This window comes from Triplophysa dalaica, chromosome 2 (genome assembly GCF_015846415.1).
Source record: "Triplophysa dalaica isolate WHDGS20190420 chromosome 2, ASM1584641v1, whole genome shotgun sequence".
Lineage (NCBI taxonomy): Eukaryota > Metazoa > Chordata > Actinopteri > Cypriniformes > Nemacheilidae > Triplophysa > Triplophysa dalaica.
The window spans coordinates 6,806,747-6,826,372 of NC_079543.1; the positions used below are offsets into that span (position 1 = coordinate 6,806,747).

Here is a 19,626-nt window from a genome sequence, read left to right on the forward strand (position 1 = left end):
AAGTAAATCACTCGCGCTTTACGCGCCATTCGCGTTTGGTCTGAACACAACATTAGGGGTAAATCTGTGGTAGTTGTTGGTGCCCCTGGACTGGTGAAAACTTTCCCAAAATCTTCAATACGTCTTATTTTGTGTTCACGTAAACGGTTTTACCCTAACTTAACTTGAGGGTGAGTATGATGACAACTTTTTTGGGGGGGGTGAATTACCCCTTTAATACTTGTGCATTTCCAAATATAACACAAGACATATAATATTGAATTGCAATGAGTTGTAATTGGCTGAATATGTCATGTGAGACAATTACAGATGGTATGCACACCTGTGCAGATGACACAATGTTATGTAAAGATATATACTCATACGATACTGATATCCAGGAATTTTACAATAGGTTTTGGTTTCGTTTTCGATTAAAGACAACGCGGAAGATCGGCAGCAGTCACTCCGTAGGTTTCACTCTGTACTTCCGTTTTGTGAGAAACTGCGTAATAATAAACAACACCTTTACTCCGATGCAGTAGGTACATATGTTCAGTATGTAGTGATCAGTTGCTGTGAGACACCGAAGGTTTCGTTCATCAGACTTTGAGATGTTGTGTTATTGGGGAGCGCAGATCCGAGAGGGCTTCGGTCTGACACAACCTGACAAAGTTAAACATGTGAATGACGGAATACGCTGCGTGTGTCCAACATCAGAGATTCAGGACATGTCAGCAGGAAAATATTCATTTGGATTCATCCAGAATGAGAAAGTTTCGGTGCTGAGACTGAGCGGTGACAACAATGGCCTTGATGGCAAATTAAGTATGACAACATTGTAACAACATTTTACTATGTTACCCTTACATCCTTTATAATTCACATCTTTTAATGCAGATTTGTTACCATTTGTGATCCAAATGATTTGTATTCGTACAGAACTACTAAACCTGAAGAAAGACCGAATCAAGTCAATAGCGTGTGGAGAATCTGGTGCTGTTCTTCTTGCTCATGGAGGAAAAGTTTTCATTATTAACAAATCTACTCTGTGCACGTATGTTATTATCTCATATCACCAACACCATTGGAATATCTTTATCTTTATGCATAACTAATGTTCCTAAAAGTTGCGTTGCATTTTTGAGACTTAAAAGAAAAAAAATCTTAAAAGAAAACAATTGCAGAGCTCTAATTCACGTATGTGCACGTATGTTTTATCTCATATCACCAACAGTATTTGCGCATCTTCAATATGGCAAGCCAAATTAAATTGATGTTCCCAAAGTGATTAAGCATTTCTGAGACACTTTAAAAAAATCAATTGCAGAGCTCTAATTCAACCTCTCTCTCTGTCTCTCTCTCTCTCATATTTATTCTGCATCTTTGTAGTCCTCTCAAAGACCTGTCCAACAGACATGTGATTCAGATCTCATGTGGAGACCAGCATTCAATGGCATTAACCCAGGGTACTCGCAGTTATTCATCAACATCATTTCATAAATAAAGTGTGTAGATGTACCTTTTTGATTTTATTCTTGTCCTCTCAGAGGGTCAGGTGTTTGTCTGGGGTGAGAACTCTCATGGTCAGCTGGGTCTGGGTGAAGGTCGATCTGGATCTCAGACTCCTCAACACGTTCAGTGTCTGGATGGGGTTCCACTGGCTCAGATCAGCGCTGGAGGAGATCACAGCTTTGTGTTGTCTCTCTCTGGTGTTGTGTTTGGTTGGGGGAAGAACTCTTCTGGACAGTTGGGTCTGGGAAACACTACAGGTATCTACTGTCAAGTGTGACAATGTGAAATATCACACTATTTATGTGAAGTTAATAGAAGTGATGAGTTCATCTGTTATGTGATTACAGACAGGCCTGTGCCAACAGTCGTAAGAAGCCTTAATGGAAAGAAAACTCAGTTCATCTCATGTGGAGGAGAACACACTGCAACTTTATCAAAGGTATTTTAGACACTATGTTTTGTAGGCTATATCACATTTGCCAAAAAGGGTTATACGATAGATGGATGTCTGTTAAATCTACCAATGTAAATAATAAGTGAAAAAAAAATTGTAATAAGAATGTAACTATGTGCTTAGGGAGGCACTGTGTTCACATTTGGATCAGGTGTCTATGGTCAACTTGGGCACAACACACTTAAAGATGAACCTCGTCCACAAGTGGTTTCTGAACTGTGGGGCTCTAAAGTGTCACAGGTCACATGTGGGAGGTAAAGTATTTACTGTCCATAAATAAAAATATCAATATAAGCAAATATTTGCTTACTGTAAATAGTGTAGTTCAATTTCAAAATGGTAATTTTGTATTTTTTGGTAAGACATCACACACTTGTGTTAGTGGCGTCATCAAAGCGGATCTACTCATTTGGATGTGGGATGCAAGGGCAGCTGGGAAATGGACAAATGACCAACCAGTCTGTGCCTTCACCTGTACTCCTGCCGGCTGGTACTTACAATTCATTTCTCAATTTATTTTTATATAAATATTTGTGTATGAATGACATTCTTCAGACTTCTAATCTTAATGAATTTTTAAATGCAGAATTTAATGATAAATATACAATTGGAAAACTCTTTGCTGGGGAAAACCATTCCTTTGCCCTATTTTATAATGTAAGATGGCAATATTTTTCATTCAAAAATACTTTTAAGATTGAATATGTATTAATGAGTTTATGTGCAGTTTATTTTGTGCTGTTTTTAGGTACCTGGAAATAAGTCAACCAAACCGAAGTCTAACCAAAGCGGAAAGATTGTGACATTAGATGACAAATTGATCGATCACTGGGCGTCTGAATGTAATTCAAAATCATGGAAAGCAGTAAAGAAGTGAGTGTATTTAGGTTAAACCACAGTGCCTCGATAGAGGGCATGCAGATGATTTTGCAGTATTTACTGCAAGTAAATGATAGGTTTAGTGTTAAGCTTAAATGCAGTGAAAACACAAAAACGCATCTAAAATGGAAGAGTAGAATTTTGTAAACATAACTGCAGATTTGATTTGAATTAATACTGTAATACCTTATAATACTTTGTTATGCAATAATACATGGTATGTATGTGAATATTACATGATTGTTTTTTTCTCAGCAAAATTTACAAAGTGTTTTCATCTGCTGCCTCTCTGAATGGAAGTTTTCTGAAAACAAGGTAACTTAGCACGTGGTGTGCTTGGCGTCATTTACTCTCGTGTGGCCGAAATGAGTCTTCTTAAAATATGATGTTGTCACACACTTGTATATTTATTTTTCATTACAGTTGTGATGAACATTATGAGACTTCTGCAGAGGTCTCGGGTTTGGACTTTGAGCTAGTCAAGAAAACATTTGCCAAATTATCAGTGGATGAAAGGGTGATGTCAAAGGTGATGCCAAATTATTACATTATTACATGTAAAAATCAAAGACATGCAAAAAGACAAGCAAATATACTCTATTTGATATCAAAATTGTTAATTTCCATAGACTGAAAACCTGTCATATCCTTAAGAGGCTTATCTAGGTCAGCAGCAATTCTGACTTATAAAGATGAAAGTGACCGATTTTTGTCATGTAACTGCTCTAACAAAATGGCAACACTAGGTACAATCATTTAATATATTTTAATTGTACATGCCGTATTGCAGACATGGTTTTCTCTAACACCATAAAAGACAAAGTTGTTAAGCATTATAAAAAAAGCTTGACAAAGAATTTCTATTGATCTCTGTTTATTTTCTTTTATATTCTCTTACATCCTTTTTTACAGGTTGTGAAGACTGTTCATGTAACACTGTTGCCCTCTCTGAAAACCTTCAGTGTTGACCCAAGTCTAGTTAGTGTGGAAGTCCTGAGAGTTTATCTTCTCCTCCCAGAGCTCATCAGAGTTTGCCAGGAACAACACGGAGCTGAACTTCTTGAAGCATTCGCTTCCAAAACTCTTCAGCTGAAATTCGATGCTCTTAAAGTGTTAGGTGAATCGACTATTCGTTGTTATTCTTTACATTGCTTTTCTTGTGCTTGCCTGAGAATCTTTATGTTTTGTCATGTTTTAAGAAACATACTGGTCCAAACTCCCTGATGATTGTTTCAAAGACCTAGTGAAGTTATTTTGCACAGAATCTGCTAAGTTGACTGGCAGCATTGCTTGTGACAAAATAGACAGGGATTCACCGAGACGCCTGCAGATTTTTTTGCAGGTCCTGCAAATGATCTATAAGGTGCCTTCAATATACATTCACAATATACTTAAGCAAAAGAACACACAAGTTTAACAGTATAATAACTGTAAAGAATCAAGAACAATATTATTTGAACACTTGTCAACATTTGTCTTTCCGTTCTGAAGGTCTGCAGTAGCCACAATGACATCACAAGTAGAGATTTCATTATTCACAACATCAATGATCTTCTAGATATGGTAAGCACCACAAAGATGACCAATTCCATCTCACAAACATTAATGATATAGTTTAGCCAGAAATAACATTACTCCATAATTTACTATTATATAATTTACTGGTGTATAAGACTTCCTTTCTTCATCAATTTTGCAGCTTCGAAAAGCACATCCATAGAACAAAATAATTCCAGGAGGTTAATGAATGTATTCTGAAAAACTTAAATTTTGTATGGCGTTTGAATGTCAACATTAGCGCTGACAGGATGATGCGCCACATCGGCTTAACAAAAAATTAGAATCTCATTGTTTTATAACATTTCATTATATGAAATGTGTCAAAAAGTATGGTGATGTGGCTTATAAAGTACAACTTTTTTTTTTGTTGAATAAACGTATCGTTTCGCCTCAGAAGACATTTATTAGCCCTCTGGTAGTTTCACGATGGATGGATGTGCTTTCTAGAGCTTCAACACGAATGGCATTGCAAACCAAGCCAGGACAATTTTTTAATAGCTATGATTGTGTTTGAATAAAGAAAATAAGTCATATACACCTAGGATGGCATGAGGGTGTGTATGAAGTAAATTTTAGTTTTTACAATTGAATCTTTCCTTCTAAGAACCCCACCAAAAAGCGTTCTCATCTTTTTCTATTTCAACAGCTGCAAACAACTCTGGAAGACATTGCGTCACGTTTCATTTTCGATAATATCAGTGAAATGCTGGTGCTGAGGGATCACTTTGCTGTGAGTATCACAGACGTAGGGTGACCACCCGTCCCGCGTAGCGCGTGCGCGCACTTGAAGCCCAATTCATGCGTCCCGCAAATTGAGGCCGTGTCACGCATAATCAATGCGTGCTCAAAAAAAAGTTGGTCGCTCTATATCCTCGAGCCCCAGGCAGCCAAACGAACATTACTTGACAGTTCAGCACGCTACTGTTGCCACACCCACCCCTCAGTTGAACTGCTGACTAGGTTGTTCCGTTGTTGTCATGACAGCGCGCGCACATGCACACACTGGGAACATAGTTGCCAAGTCCGCTTGTTTTTTTATCAAATCGCGTTAAAAAATCCAAAATTATTTGTTGCTTGTTAGAAAAATGCTGCTCATCCGTGCCTTCGTGAAACCAGGCTCTGTATCCTTACATGATTGTGAGCAACATTTCACTATTCGTTATCTCCCAAACTAAAAAAACAAAAGCAACTATACTTTTTGAAAAGGTATAAATATTTATATAGATAATATTTATAGAAAATCAATCATGATTAAAACAGTAAAGCAGTATCTTGTATTTTTTATAATAATCTGTTTTTAGAGAATCTCTTTTAAGTTCATCCCATCTGTGTGTGTCTCCACAATATTATTAAAAAAAATACACATTGGGTGCCTTTTCATGAGCATACATCAGCAATTACAGATGTTTAGGGGAATAGGACATTATTAATATACAATGTAAGGTGGTATGTGCTAGAAATGTCCGAGGGGTGGGGGCACCGCCGCGCCATGCAATGTCCCACATTGTCCCTCAGAAACATACCCCTTGTCCCCCCTTGGGCTTATTAGCAGGTGGTCACCCTACACAGACGTCTGACAATGAACATGATGAATATGAACACGATGAATGAATATGACAACGTTTTATAAGCAATCTTGCTTTTCTTTCAGAAAACGATTGAAATCTTGGTCAATTTCCCTTTTGTGGCTGAGACAGCATCTAAATGGAGAATTTTTAAAGTAAGTGTGCTAATGAAGTGACAATCTTAAGCATGCTGTTCTAAATGAAACTTTGAAGTTGAATGAAAATACTACACCTTTTTACCTTAATGTCACTTTTCTAAGTACTTACAGGATAAACTCATCGGAGAAGACTTTCAAGACCCACAGCTTGCATTATTTTTAACTGGCAGCACTTTGAACCTAAACAGGAATTCAATAATGAAGGACACGCTACAGTATCTCAGACAAGACAACCACTCATTTCACCAACGATTGATGGTAGTCCCACAGAAAGAACAGCAAAGGATCTTAGAATTTTCGACCATTTGAAATATATTTGACATTGGCATTTTCTGTCGGTCATATTTTTGTCTTCCATGCATAGTAACAATGTCTCCTGCCCAGGTGAAGTTTGTTGGTGAGGATGGAATAGATGAAGGGGCTCTTTCTGCAGAATTCTTCACCTTGCTTTCACAATCCTTCCTTACATGGGAGAAGAAGCTTTTGAAAGTGGAAAATTCACTGGTGTGGTTCAATTCTGAGGTATCTCCTGCTGTCACAAAATGCATCAGACTGTTATAACGAAGAGATGTTTATGAAATCATTTTAATTGATAAGATCATTTTTAAAAGCAGTACACTAATACTTCTATAATAATAACTTTTTAGAACACATGCAAAGAAGATTTTTACTCTCTTGGCGTCGTTTGTGGAATGGCGCTGTTCAATCATCGTTACATGAACCTGGAATTCCCACTGGCATTGTTTAAGAAACTACTGGACCTGAGCATCACTTTGAGTGATCTTGAGGAAATATCCCCTGTGGAAGCCAGGTAAACATGCCAGCATTAAAACAACCTGAAAACTCATGAACCATATGGTTGTGCTCTATTGAGTCTGTTTATTACTGGCCACTTCTAAACAACATTTCATCACAGTGTAAGTTCATACAAATTGCAGTTTTATCTTTGGATTTAAATTAATTTACTTTTTTAAATCCAAAATCAGAAGTTTGAGAAATCTTCTGGAGGAAGAAGAGGAAGTGGTGGAGATGCTTTTCTTAGATTTCACGGTAATTCTGAGTTTCTGTCTTTCGTGAGTCTAATGTAGAGTAGTTGTTGATGGGATGAATATGTTAATAACATTGTTTCATCTCTTTAAGATCAAAGGACAAGAGCTCATTCCAAATGGTGCTCAGATTCCAATAACCCCAGTTAATCGGTAAGAATGATTATGTCATTGGCTTATTATCTGTCTACAGAGACTGTATTACTTGAAGAGATGTCAAAGATCAGGAAAATTAAAAAGAAGAGTACATTTTATCAAGACTATAGATAACATAGATCATAATTTTTTATCTCTATGCAGACAGAATTATGTTGATTTGTATGTGGACTTCATTTTCAATAAGTCAGTGAAGAACCAGTTCGAGCAGTTCTCTGCAGGTTTTTCTGAAGGCTGTCCGGTCAAAGCCTGGAAAATGTTTCACCCTGAAGAACTCAGAGAAGTTTTCAATGGTTCTCCCGAGTATGAGTGGGAAGATCTTCAGAAGGTATATAAAGATCAAAATTTAAAAAACTCTGCATGTTTGTATGTATGAAGTGTGTCAGGTTTTACTATATGTTTAGTGTAGTCATTAGTTTTGCTTCATATTCAGTGTTCTACCTACCAAGACTATTCTCCCTCTGATGAGTCGATAAAGAATTTTTGGACCGTCTTCTTTGAGCTGTCTGAAGAAAACAAGAAGAAATTTTTGAGTAAGTAACATCTTCACATCTGAAACAACAATTGTCCTCAGAATGATAAACACAAAATCTCCTGTCGCTTGGGATTAAGGTGTCTGCGAAATGGCTAAATGTAAATATTTTTGCCCATATTTAAGTTCTTTGTGCACCTAACGTATTTATATGTTTTTCAGTATATTTTATATTATTGGCGTATATTGTTTCCTCACAGTTTTCATGTATGGAACGAGCCGTGTTCCTGCTGGAGGTCTCTCAAAGCTGACTCTGGAGATTGTGCTGTTGAACACTCCTGATTCAGATGATCATCTCCCAGAAGCACAAACCTGTTTTGGCACATTACGTCTTCCCAAATACAGTGACATAAACACACTTCGTAACAAGCTAATACATGCTATCAGTTTTTGTGAGGTTTTTGGAAAGGTGTGAGAAGGTCAACAATGCTAGAATGCACCAAACCCCAAATATATGTGATCAGCAGTAGGCTGACGGCTGCCTTTTGTATCTCTTTATGGAATGTTAAACAAATCCTATATCTCAGTGGCACAGTTCTAGCATTTGAAATAGTATGTCTTGGTTTAATTCTTAGAGAACACATGTACTGATAAAATGTGTCATGATTCTGTCCCATCATGTCATGTTTCTCTTGATCTAGTGGCACGATCATGACAGAGCCTCGTGTTTTTGTGTGGAGAGAGGCATAATAGTGTTGTCATGAGTTAATAAGCGCTCTCTCCGGTCTCGTCTTTGTCCCTGCCCTCTCGTTTCCTCATTATTGTTTGTTAATGATTTCATGCCCTGCACCTGTTCCCCTCTTGATTTGACCCCTTTATTAAGCCCCTGTGTTTTCTGTCTTGTGCTGGATCAGTTTGCCTGGTTTGTTCCGTGTCAACCTCCTGGTTTGTATTGCTGTGTTACTTAGTTTAGTTAGTTGTAGTTTATTTCTAGTGTTGCATTTAGTATTTTATAGTTTATTGTAATTAGTCCATGTTCCTGTTTACCCTTCGTGTTAAAACCCTTGTTGTGTTATTTTACCACCGCGTGGGCTTTTTTGTTTTGTCTTTAATATTTAAAAAATCATGTGTTAAACCCCTTATTTGCGTGCCATTATGTAGACGTTTGGAATGCACTTGGCAAAGGGATTTCTCATTATTTTCAGCTGGCATGTTTCCGTGACAACGAAGCATTAGGCTTGTTCGACTTGATGTGGCGCCGCAAGATCCGACAGGCAGTTGACATCAAAGTAATGCGAGAGCGATTCGAAAAACCATAAAGGGCTGTGCATAGTCCAGGCGAATTGCACTTTCGTTCTGCGTTTTGGGATAAAACGATGAGTGACAGTATAGTGCAATCCAACACCCCTTTGCATCTGGAGGCGGGGTTTACATGGTAAGCTAAATAAAATGACAAGTTATTTCCCACAGACCGTGTAGCGCTACATAACACACCCACCTATTAAGTAATATTTATAACCCTTCTGCTTCCTGCAGAAAGGGGTTCTTTGTGTCAATAGGACAATTATGGTTCCCAATTGAACCTTCAATCAATAGTTCTTATATGATCCATGTCCTTTTTATAATGTGAAAGAAAAAAATTCTGTTACATACCTGTTGTGCAATTTTATTGGATGTTTTTATTTGGAAACACATTTTGCTTAATGTTTCATTGTTATTTATGAATGTTTACTTTTAGAGAAATTAAAAGTCATATTTGCTCGTAAGGCTTAACTCTTTCCTATAAAACATAATTGTCTTGAAATTATGAGAAAATTATTAGAATTATGTTTGTAAATTGTGTTTTTTTTCCACTTTCCCACTATTAATAATCATGAAAACCTTACATCGGAATCAGAAACAGCTTTGGCGCACAGAAAGATTTTTGTCCTGGTAAACTCAAATACTGGACATTTCCATGCAAATGGATACCTAATAATCTAGCTTTTACCATACTGATAATGTCGCAAACCATAACAGCCCATACCACTTACAATTGCAAATTTTCGAAATTTCGACTTAGTATCTCATAACAATGACGTAGTATCTCATAACAATGACTTAGTATCTCATAACAATGACTTAGTATCTCATAACAATGACTTAGTATCTCATAACAATGACTTAGTATCTCATAATAATGACTTAGTAACTCATAATAATGACTTAGTGTCTCATAATAATGACTTAATTATCTCAAAATAATGAGTTACTGAGTCGAAATTTCGGGGGGGGGTGATTGTATGTAACGTGTGCATTGCGTTACATTAGGGGTCTTTAACTAGTTTTTTTTGAGAGCCAGATTCCAAAAGTATAAATTGGATACAGGCCGTTTTTTACTATATCTTCGTTTATTCTGTTTTATTTTCATTTCTGTTATTTATTGCATTTGTTTCTTTAATACTGTTTTTTATTTTATTGCTGTTACTTATAGGCCATATATAAAAACATGCACTGAAATATTGCTTCCAGTACATCCATTTGTGCCTTTAAATGATATAAAATAAAAGGGATATTGTCGTTTTAATTGTGTTTAATATTCCTTAATGCGTTACTTTACCCAATATGTGGATGCCATTATTATTAGATTATCTTTTCAAGAAGATATTTATGAAGCTATTTGGTTTAATTAATTCAAATTAATTCAACACAAAAGTAATTTCTGCCCCTCGTGACGTTAAATTAGAGTTTTATAAAGCGAGTCAATTGATCTGTTCAAGAAACTGAAAGCTATTATCACATCTTCGGGTGAAATCCAATCGCATTCATCCACGCACTTACAAGCCATATTCTTTTTATAGTGCGAGTTCTGGGGGAGATGAGCAGCTGTTTTTCTTAGATATAGCCGTTATACATAATGAATGCAAACATCACATCTTATCTTAGACAACCGTTCACGCGATGTACCCTTCCTAAAGTTAGCCTACATTCAAGGGCACAAAACGCGTTTTAGAACGCGACCTATCGCGTGCGCAAAACGATTGCCTGTGGCTGTGCAATGCACTGCTGATTATAACGTTGTGAATAACATTAAGTTTCTTTGACAGACCGATCAATTCGCTTTACAAGATTTAAATCATTATGAGCCGCGGGAATTTTGTACTTGTGGGGTCTCAGCAGGACGTGCATTTAAAGCACACCTTTCTTAAGGTCTCTCCACTAATTTGACATTTTAAATCAGATAAAGATGATTGACGGACCTCTAATGCCTTCGCGTTGCGTGCAGTCCCCAAGTCCGACTTTTCCGCCCCTGTACTAAGTCATTATTAAGAGAAAGTGTCTCATTATTATGAGTTACTAAGTCATTACTATGAGATACTAAGTCATTACTATGAGATACTAAGTCATTACTATGAGATACTTAGTCATTACTATGAGATACTAAGTCATTATTATGAGATACTAAGTCATGAGTTACTAAGTCATTATTATGAGATACTAAGTCCTTATTATGAGTTACTAAGTCATTATTATGATAAACTAAGTCATTATTAGGAGAAAGTTTATCATTACTATGAGATACTAAGTCATTACTATGAGATACTAAGTCATTACTATGAGATACTAAGTCATTACTATGAGATACTAAGTCATTATTATGAGATACTAAGTCATGAGTTACTAAGTCATTATTATGAGATACTAAGTCATGAGTCACTAAGTCATTATTATGAGATACTAAGTCATTATTATGAGATACTTAGTCATTATTATGAGATATTAAGTCATTATTATGAGTTACTAATTCTAAAAAATATTCCCAACCCTGGCGGAAACGGGCTTCCATAGGGGAAAAGGGCTACACATGGTATATTTTTTGATGTACGGTATATTATGTTAAAGACCCGCGCAATGGATGTAAGCTAAAGAAAATTGTAAGAAAATTTTAACAACAAGGATGCACAGCGTGAGTTGTGCTTTCGTTTTCGAGTCAAAGCGTTAAAGCACACACCCCTTTCGTCATTCATACAAACAATAAAAAACAAGAACATTGAGTCAGTATGTTTCTCTATTTAGTTTCGTTTTGTGGGAAGTCGCTGTGCATTTCTCAGACTGGTCTGTAAGTCAAGTCTTTAGTGTTTAATGTGCCACTGACGTTTTCATCAGCTGTGGAGATGTTGTGTTATTGGGGAGCGCAGGTTCGAGAGGGCTTCGGTTTACCTGACAAAGTTAAACACGTGAATGACGGAATAATCTGCGTGTGTCCAAAATCAGAAATTCAGGAAATGTCAGCAGGAAAATGTTTTGTTGGATTCATTCGGAATGGAAAAGTTTCGGTCCTCAAACTGCGCGGTGAACCCAATGGTCATGATGGAAAACTAAGTATGGTAACTTTTTGTAATAGTTAATATCGAATTACGCTTTTATTGTTTACATTTTGTAGATAATAAAATTCAGTTTCTGCAGTAAAATATGAATAGGCTACATGTTAAATGAATTCATTCCAAACTGTGTCAATGCATAACAAAGTGATATGATGTGTCATTTATTATATAGATTTAATGTTTTTAAATCTAATTCAATGCACTTTATTTTGAGTGTGACTCTGACTTAATCCAGATAGTTATTTCATGTAAATGTTTATATTCTAGAAAGTCCATCCTTAAAAGACAGTTTCAGATTAATAGACTGTGGAGAATCTGCTGCTGTTCTTCTTACTCATGGAGGAAATGTTTTCACTAATATGGAATCTCCTCTTGAGTACAAGTATGTTGTCTTATAGCACCAGTTACAGTATTTATAAGTGTAGGTTTATAAATATTTCGTATGATAATACTGTATGTACTGTGTCAATCCCTCCAGACCTCTCAAAGACCTGTCCAACAGACATGTGATTCAGATCTCATGTGGAGACCAGCATTCAATGGCATTAACCCAGGGTAGTCACAGCTATTCCATCAACACCATTTCAATAATAAAGTTCATATATATACCTTTTTGAGATTTTCAGAGTTTATTCTTGTCCTCTCAGAGGGTCAGATGTTTGTCTGGGGTGAGAACTCTCATGGTCAGATGGGTCTGGGTGAAGGTCGATCTGGATCTCAGACTCCTCAACATGTTCAGTGTCTGGATGGGGTTCCACTGGCTCAGATCAGCGCTGGAGGAGATCACAGCTTTGTGTTGTCTCTCTCTGGTGTTGTGTTGGGCTGGGGGAAGAACTCTTCTGGACAGTTGGGCCTGGGAGACACTATAGGTATCTGTTTATAAGTTTAACATTAACTTAAGTGTTCATAATTTCGCCGCATCCATTTAGTAACACATCCCATCATCACACAGTACTTTTGAGACAAGTGTGACATAATGTGAAATATCACATGAATGTGAAGTTATGATAAGTGATGAGTTAATGTGTTATGTGATTACAGACCGGCATGTGCCCACGATTGTAAAAAGCCTGAATGGAAAGAAAACTCAGTTCATCTCATGTGGAGGAGAACACACTGCAACTTTATCAAAGGTATTTTAGACACTATGTTTTATACAGTAAATAAATAAAAGGGGATCTCTTTTGTGATGACGTAAATGTATACTTGAATCCGTGTAAATGTGAAAGAATATATCCAATCGTACCATAAATATTATTGTATTCTTAGGGAGGCACTGTGTTCACATTTGGGTCGGGAGTTTTGGGTCAACTTGGACACAACTCATTTAAAGATGAACATCTTCCACGAGTGGTTGAAGTGTGGAGTTCTAAAGTATCACAGGTCACATGTGGGAGGTAAGCTAAAGTGTTTTCTATTTTTACAACTATTTTCTATTGCACTTAATCTTTGATACACAACAATCACACATTTATTAATTTTTAAAATTGAGTGTAAGATACAAAACAAAATGTATGGTCTGATCAGCATTCTCATTTTTTTGTATTAAGACATCACACACTTGTGTTAGTGGCGTCATCAAAGCAGATCTATTCATTTGGATGTGGGACGCAAGGGCAGCTGGGAAATGGACAAATGACCAACCAGTCTGTGCCATCACCAGTACACCTCCCAGCTGGTAATTACAAACCTCCCGTTATCAATACATAATAGATTCATATTTTTATTTTAATGACATTGCTCAGACCTCTAACTTTATATATATAATATATAAATACAGAATTTTATGATGAATATGCAATTGGAAAAGTCATTGCTGGGGAGAACCATTCCTTTGCCTTGTTCCATAAGGTAAGCCAGATCGTTTTCATTCAAAAATACTTTTACAATGAAATCATTTATGCATTGTCTATGTTTATTGTTTTTAGGTACATGAAAATGAGTCAACAAATCTTGAGCCCGATCAAAGCAGAAGGATTGTGACATTAGATGACAAAATGATCGACCAATGGGTGTCTGAATGTGATTCAAATGCATGGAAAACAACACAAAAGTGAGTGTTTCGATTTAGATTGGACAATGAAACTTTACAGGGTATTTAGAATCTGTCACAGAAGTTACTATATGCAAATGTTACTCTGGGTAGGTAAGTTTTCACCTTGAGTGCTGCAAAAACTACAAAAAAGAAAACACTTGAAAAACAGATGTGCTCTGTTATGGATAAAAGATGGTGAACATTTCTGCATATTCTTACTATTCCATCAGAACAGTCTGTCTGTATGTAAATGCAGTGTTATTGAGATTTACTGTAAATCAAATGGTTTTTTTTCAGGAAAATAAGCAAAGTCTTCTCATCTGCTGCCTGTTTGAATGGAAGTTTTCTGAAAACAAGGTAACTTAGGACCTGGTAGACCTTTTATCTTCCCATTTGTGCCCAAAATGATTCTGCTTAAAATATTTCATTTTTCTCATTGCAGTTGTGATAAGCATTACCAGACTTCTGCTGAGTTCTGTGGTTTGGATTTTGACCTGATCAAGAAATCATTTGCAAAATTAGCAGTGAATAAAAGGGTGATGTCAAAGGTAAATCTGTAACAAATCTGTTATCAGAAAACCTAAAAGATGTTTAAGCATCATGTCATTGCGCAGATTTGTAGTCAACATGTTAAAAAGCTTTATGTTTTGTAATGTAAGCGCACTTACTAAGTCTCATTTATTCTTGTGAAACTCCACAGGTTGTGGAGACTGTTGGGAATGCAACGTTGCCGGCTAGTCCAGCTAGTGTGGAAGCTCTGAGAGTTTATCTTCTCCTCCCAGAGCTCATCAGAGTCTGCCAGAGACCACACAGAGCTAAACTTCTTGAAGTGCTCGCCTCCAATATCGTTCAGCTGAATTCTGATGCTCTTAAAGTGTTAGGTGAATCTGTCATTTCATGTCATCCTTCACATTGCTTTTATGATTTGTTGCTTGAGTTTGTCTTGTATTGTTCTTAGAAACGTACTGGTCCAAACTCCCTGACGATTGTCTCAAAGGCCTGGTGAAGTTATTTCGCAAAGAAACTTCAAAGTCAATTGGCAGGATTGCGGTTGACGAAATAAACTTGAACGCACCGAAACGTTTGGAGCAACTTGCCCAGGTCCTGCAGATGGTCTATAAGGTGCCTTCATTACACATTTATTCACCATTTAATATGACCTGTCGAGGTTAAGATATGATAAACATTTATGTTTGTGCTCTGAAGGTCTGCTGCAATGCCCACAACAAAATCACAAAAAGTCATTTCATCATCAATGAGATTAATGATCTACTTGATACGGTGAGAACTGGAAAAAGTATTTTTTTTAGTTTTAAACAAGTAATTCAGATATCATCTTGGCATATTTGTGATGTCATTTTACACAGGTACAGCATTACAACAAGAAAAACCGCTTGGCCAAATATTGTAACAGCTGCTTGAATATATTGTATGCAAGATAGATGAAGTTATATGTTTATATTTATGTAATATCATTTCATTTCTAACTTTGTTAAAAATATATAAAAACGGAAAACTTTTGAATCGTTAGTAAATTTAGCCATTTTTTATTTCATTTTGGAAGGGAACGAGGAACTCACCGGCGTGGTTAAGTATTGCCAAAAAAAGAAATAAATCCACTGCTAGTTCCAAATCAAAATGACAATGGAAAGAAAACCTATAAAAATGCAATAAATACAAAATTATTGCTCGTTCTCCTTTATCAACAGCTTCAATCCATCACTGAAAATTTAAACAACAAATGGAGGTTGCATAACTCGAACGGAATCCTTCCAGCATTGAAGGACTACTATGATGTGAGTCATTTCTCTGTATTCTTCTCTGTGCATATTTCTATCGAGGGTATTTACTGTATCTGTAAGCGAGCATATAACCTATACATATTTCTGATCTGCTTTTTACAGCAAACGTTAAAGAAGCTAAATTTGTTTCCATGCATCTTTAGCCTGGAAGCCAAATGCAGGGTTATGAAAAACACATCACATTTGGTAATTGTGATTTAAACAAAATTGTTTAGCATATTGTCTTCTATAATATAAATGCAAAATAAATACATAAAATAGTAATTACATATATAATTTACAGAGTTTTTATGAGCTGGTGTTAAGACGCACAGCACTTCTTGACGATTGCTTCAGGGAGTTGAAAGAAGCCACTGATCAAGATCTCAAAGGATTGCTGGTGGTAAAATAAATATTAATTTTCCCAACAAAAGGCCCAATCGATCAATCTAGCATCATCTAAAACTTCTTATATTAATGCAAAATCACATAAAGTGATATGTATTTAAAATCTTTATGATACAATATCACATTAATATAGATGCAAAAAAGCTAAACTTTGGCTATTAAAGAAATAAATATGATAATGCACACACATACTGTGTAAGTTGACCTGGAAAAATTTTAAATCTCTGTTTAAGGTCCTTTATGCTGATGATGTTACAGAAAGATCTGATGTCAACAAGAGGGATTTTTTCGTCGACGCGATGAAGGAGTTGCGTAAACCGGACTCTCAGTTCTTCATGTACAATGACAACAAAATGATCTGGTTCCCAACACAGGCAAAGACTTTTACATTGTGATTGATTTTTAAACCAAGGAAACACACATTAGTTTTACTTTAGTTATGCACTGTCCAATGTTATATTGTGTGTCTCTGTTTACTTTTGTGTACTCCAGCCAAGCGTGGAGAAGGAGAAGTACTTACTGCTTGGGATTTTGTGTGGTTTGGCCGTCAACAACAGTTGTGTTGTGCACCTGCCCTTTCCTTTAGCCTTATTCAAAAAACTTCTCAACGTCAAACCAACTCTTCAAGACCTGAAGGAGTTTGACCCAGTTCTTGGCCAGTGAGTGTTTCAATGATCTGATTATCTGCTAGATATATACCAGAGTTTTTACACAGTGATTATAGAATCAGTGTAAAGCAGATTATTAAATGTTTAATATATTCTGAAACACAGAAGTTTGGAGGATGTTCTCAAGTACAGCTATGATGATTTTGAAAAAACGAAAAGGACGCTCACGGTTGGTTTGTTTTGTTTTCCTCATGCACTGAAATATCTTTTAAGGAGATTAAAGAGAAAGAAAGTAACAAAAACTTTTGTTTTCCGAATAAGGTCACATGGGATGGAAGAGAGGTGGAATTGGATCCTACTAATCCAGGAAACATTTTTACAAATTCTAACAAGTCAGTTTTCACTTTTTAAATGAAATATTATATTAAATGAAAAGAGCTACACTTTAAAAATGTTTTATTAATTTCACAACAGAACAGAATTTGTGGAAAATTGTGTGGATTACGCCTTGAATAAATCTGTGGAGGACGTGTTTGAAGAATTCAAGACAGGCTTTTTCAAAGGATGTGACAGAGACTTGGTGGTGATGTTTGAACCCGAGGAGCTGAGAGGGTTGCTGTTGGGCAATGAAGACTATGACTGGGACATACTCAAACAGGTCAACGCTCATCACAAAGCTGAAAGAAATAAAATATAATTTTGACTTCTCTGGAAATTAATGAGGTTGAGACAGTTTTTTAAGGGAGCTTGAAATCCCATTTATAGATTCGATTTTTGTTATGCATGGTTTTCTACCTTGAGCTAAGCATGAAAAGATAACAATAAAGAAAAACGTGCACAAACAAAAATATACATTTTACAAAGCATAAAGGCATCATTTACCGTTTCAATAAAAAAGTCAAATTTGTATTTACATTTAAACTGAGACAACTGGCACAGTTTCTTGACAAATTGTAATCTTGTGATCAACAGAACACAACATATGAAGGATTGCTTTCTGCCGAGCATTTGACCGTCATCTCATTCTGGAAGGTGTTTGAAGAACTTACATCTAACCAAAAGAAGACTTTCCTATGTAAGTTAGCGATTTTCCAGCTTTAATTCTCCTAGTAACATGGCCTTGTAAACAAATGGTACTGTTTAGCATGTTGACAAAATGTTAATATGCTCTTCTACTTGTAAATGGCTTTGGATTAAAGCGTCTGCCAAATGAATAAATATGATTTTAATGTAATGTAATTTTAGAGTTTTAACAAGAATTTGTTTTTATTATTGTTAAAATGTGTTTTTTTAAATACAAAAATAATAATGAATTAAAAATAAGCAGATACAGCTTCAATAAACCATACATCAATAAAAACAATTCAGAAACTGCTGTAGTTTTGTGTCATGTTGCAAGAGCAAATCAAACAGAATGCCTTTAAATAACCAAACAATAACGAGAATAATCTTTTTGATTCCTCAGTGTTCTTGACGGGTTTCGAGCGAGTTCCCATTCTGGGTATGAGTCAGGTGAAGATGAGAGTGAGGAACCTGTTTAACTCAACTGAGGAACATCTACCACAGGCCCTGACGTGTCATTCCCTGTTAGAACTTCCTATTCATCAAGGCAGAGCGAAACTTAAGGAGAAACTCATCGAAGCCCTCAACCACTGCAGGAGGGGTTTCTGGGAGGAATGAGTTGTTGTGATTTTAAAGTGATAGTGAACTCCCAAAAATAAAAATTCTGTCATTATTTACTTACCCTTTCGTAAATTCAAACCGAGTTTTTTTTCCGCAGAACACAAAAGAAGATATTTTGAAAAATGTTGTTAACTGGACCCCATTCACTTTTATTTATTTTGTGTCCATACAATAGATATGAATTAGGTCCAGTGCTATTCGTATACCAACTTTCTTCAAAAATCTTCGTTTGGTCGTCTGCGGAAGAAAGAAAGTCATAAAGGTTTGAAATGACAAGAGGGAGAGTAAATGTAATAAATTAATACTTTTGGGTGAACTATCCCTTTAACTTTGGTGCTTCACATATTGTCACTTAAAACTTGCCATGTGTTTAATGTTATTGCTTTGAATAATCAAAAAAACAGTTTTTACAAGGTAAATATTTTCAAGGTAAAAATATTTTTTTGTAAAACGTTTACACATTTATTTCAGGTGATAACCTTTGGCACTTTGACATCAAATGGGACAAATTATGTTATGTGCTAATTTAAAAGTTGTATTGAGTTGTCTTGTTAAGATATTTATATTTTAAACAAACTGCAGACTTAGATTTTACAAGCTGCTACTGATTTCTGATACTTAAAAAAAATTAAACAATGAAAAGAAATCAAACCTCATTCAAATTAGTCTACTGCTTAAACCAAGGTAACCACGTTTATATTATTACAATGTTTAAAACCCAGCTTTTAATTCACCCAGTGTGACTTTAATAAAAGCGATGGGTCAGTTTTCATGGGCGTGTTGATAAAGAAACAAAACATCACTGTAAAAAGTCAATTTATTTGAAAATATCCTTACATGTCTTCAAAACTTTATTTTGTTGCTTCTTGTTTTCACGTCATGGCTTTGTAATTGGTTTATGGATTGTTGTAAAATTATTAAAAAATAAACTTTTGCAACACTAAATTGTTACGTATTATAAAC

General features: G+C 35.8%; 1 protein-coding gene across 1 annotated transcript; it reads left to right on the forward strand.

Annotated features, from left to right (window-relative positions):
• The first annotated feature begins 326 nt into the window (after window positions 1–326).
• Window positions 327–19,533, forward strand: LOC130436505 (uncharacterized). The gene is made up of 48 exons (XM_056767191.1): window positions 327–807; window positions 922–1,036; window positions 1,372–1,448; window positions 1,530–1,751; window positions 1,842–1,933; window positions 2,072–2,202; window positions 2,311–2,438; window positions 2,535–2,605; window positions 2,697–2,821; window positions 3,083–3,142; window positions 3,251–3,356; window positions 3,740–3,944; window positions 4,027–4,190; window positions 4,319–4,390; window positions 5,034–5,117; window positions 6,039–6,107; window positions 6,213–6,368; window positions 6,495–6,632; window positions 6,758–6,921; window positions 7,097–7,160; window positions 7,251–7,309; window positions 7,457–7,640; window positions 7,746–7,845; window positions 8,045–8,257; window positions 11,901–12,146; window positions 12,416–12,530; window positions 12,627–12,703; window positions 12,796–13,017; window positions 13,190–13,281; window positions 13,418–13,545; window positions 13,699–13,826; window positions 13,929–13,999; window positions 14,077–14,201; window positions 14,481–14,540; window positions 14,626–14,731; window positions 14,884–15,064; window positions 15,142–15,305; window positions 15,390–15,464; window positions 15,893–15,979; window positions 16,088–16,171; window positions 16,269–16,367; window positions 16,606–16,746; window positions 16,865–17,031; window positions 17,146–17,209; window positions 17,302–17,372; window positions 17,455–17,638; window positions 17,953–18,055; window positions 18,446–19,533. The coding sequence occupies exons 1-48, from the start codon at window positions 594–596 to the stop codon at window positions 18,658–18,660; spliced, it is 6,018 nt and encodes a 2,005-aa protein (XP_056623169.1). The 5' UTR covers window positions 327–593; the 3' UTR covers window positions 18,661–19,533.
• The last annotated feature ends 93 nt before the right edge of the window (window positions 19,534–19,626 follow it).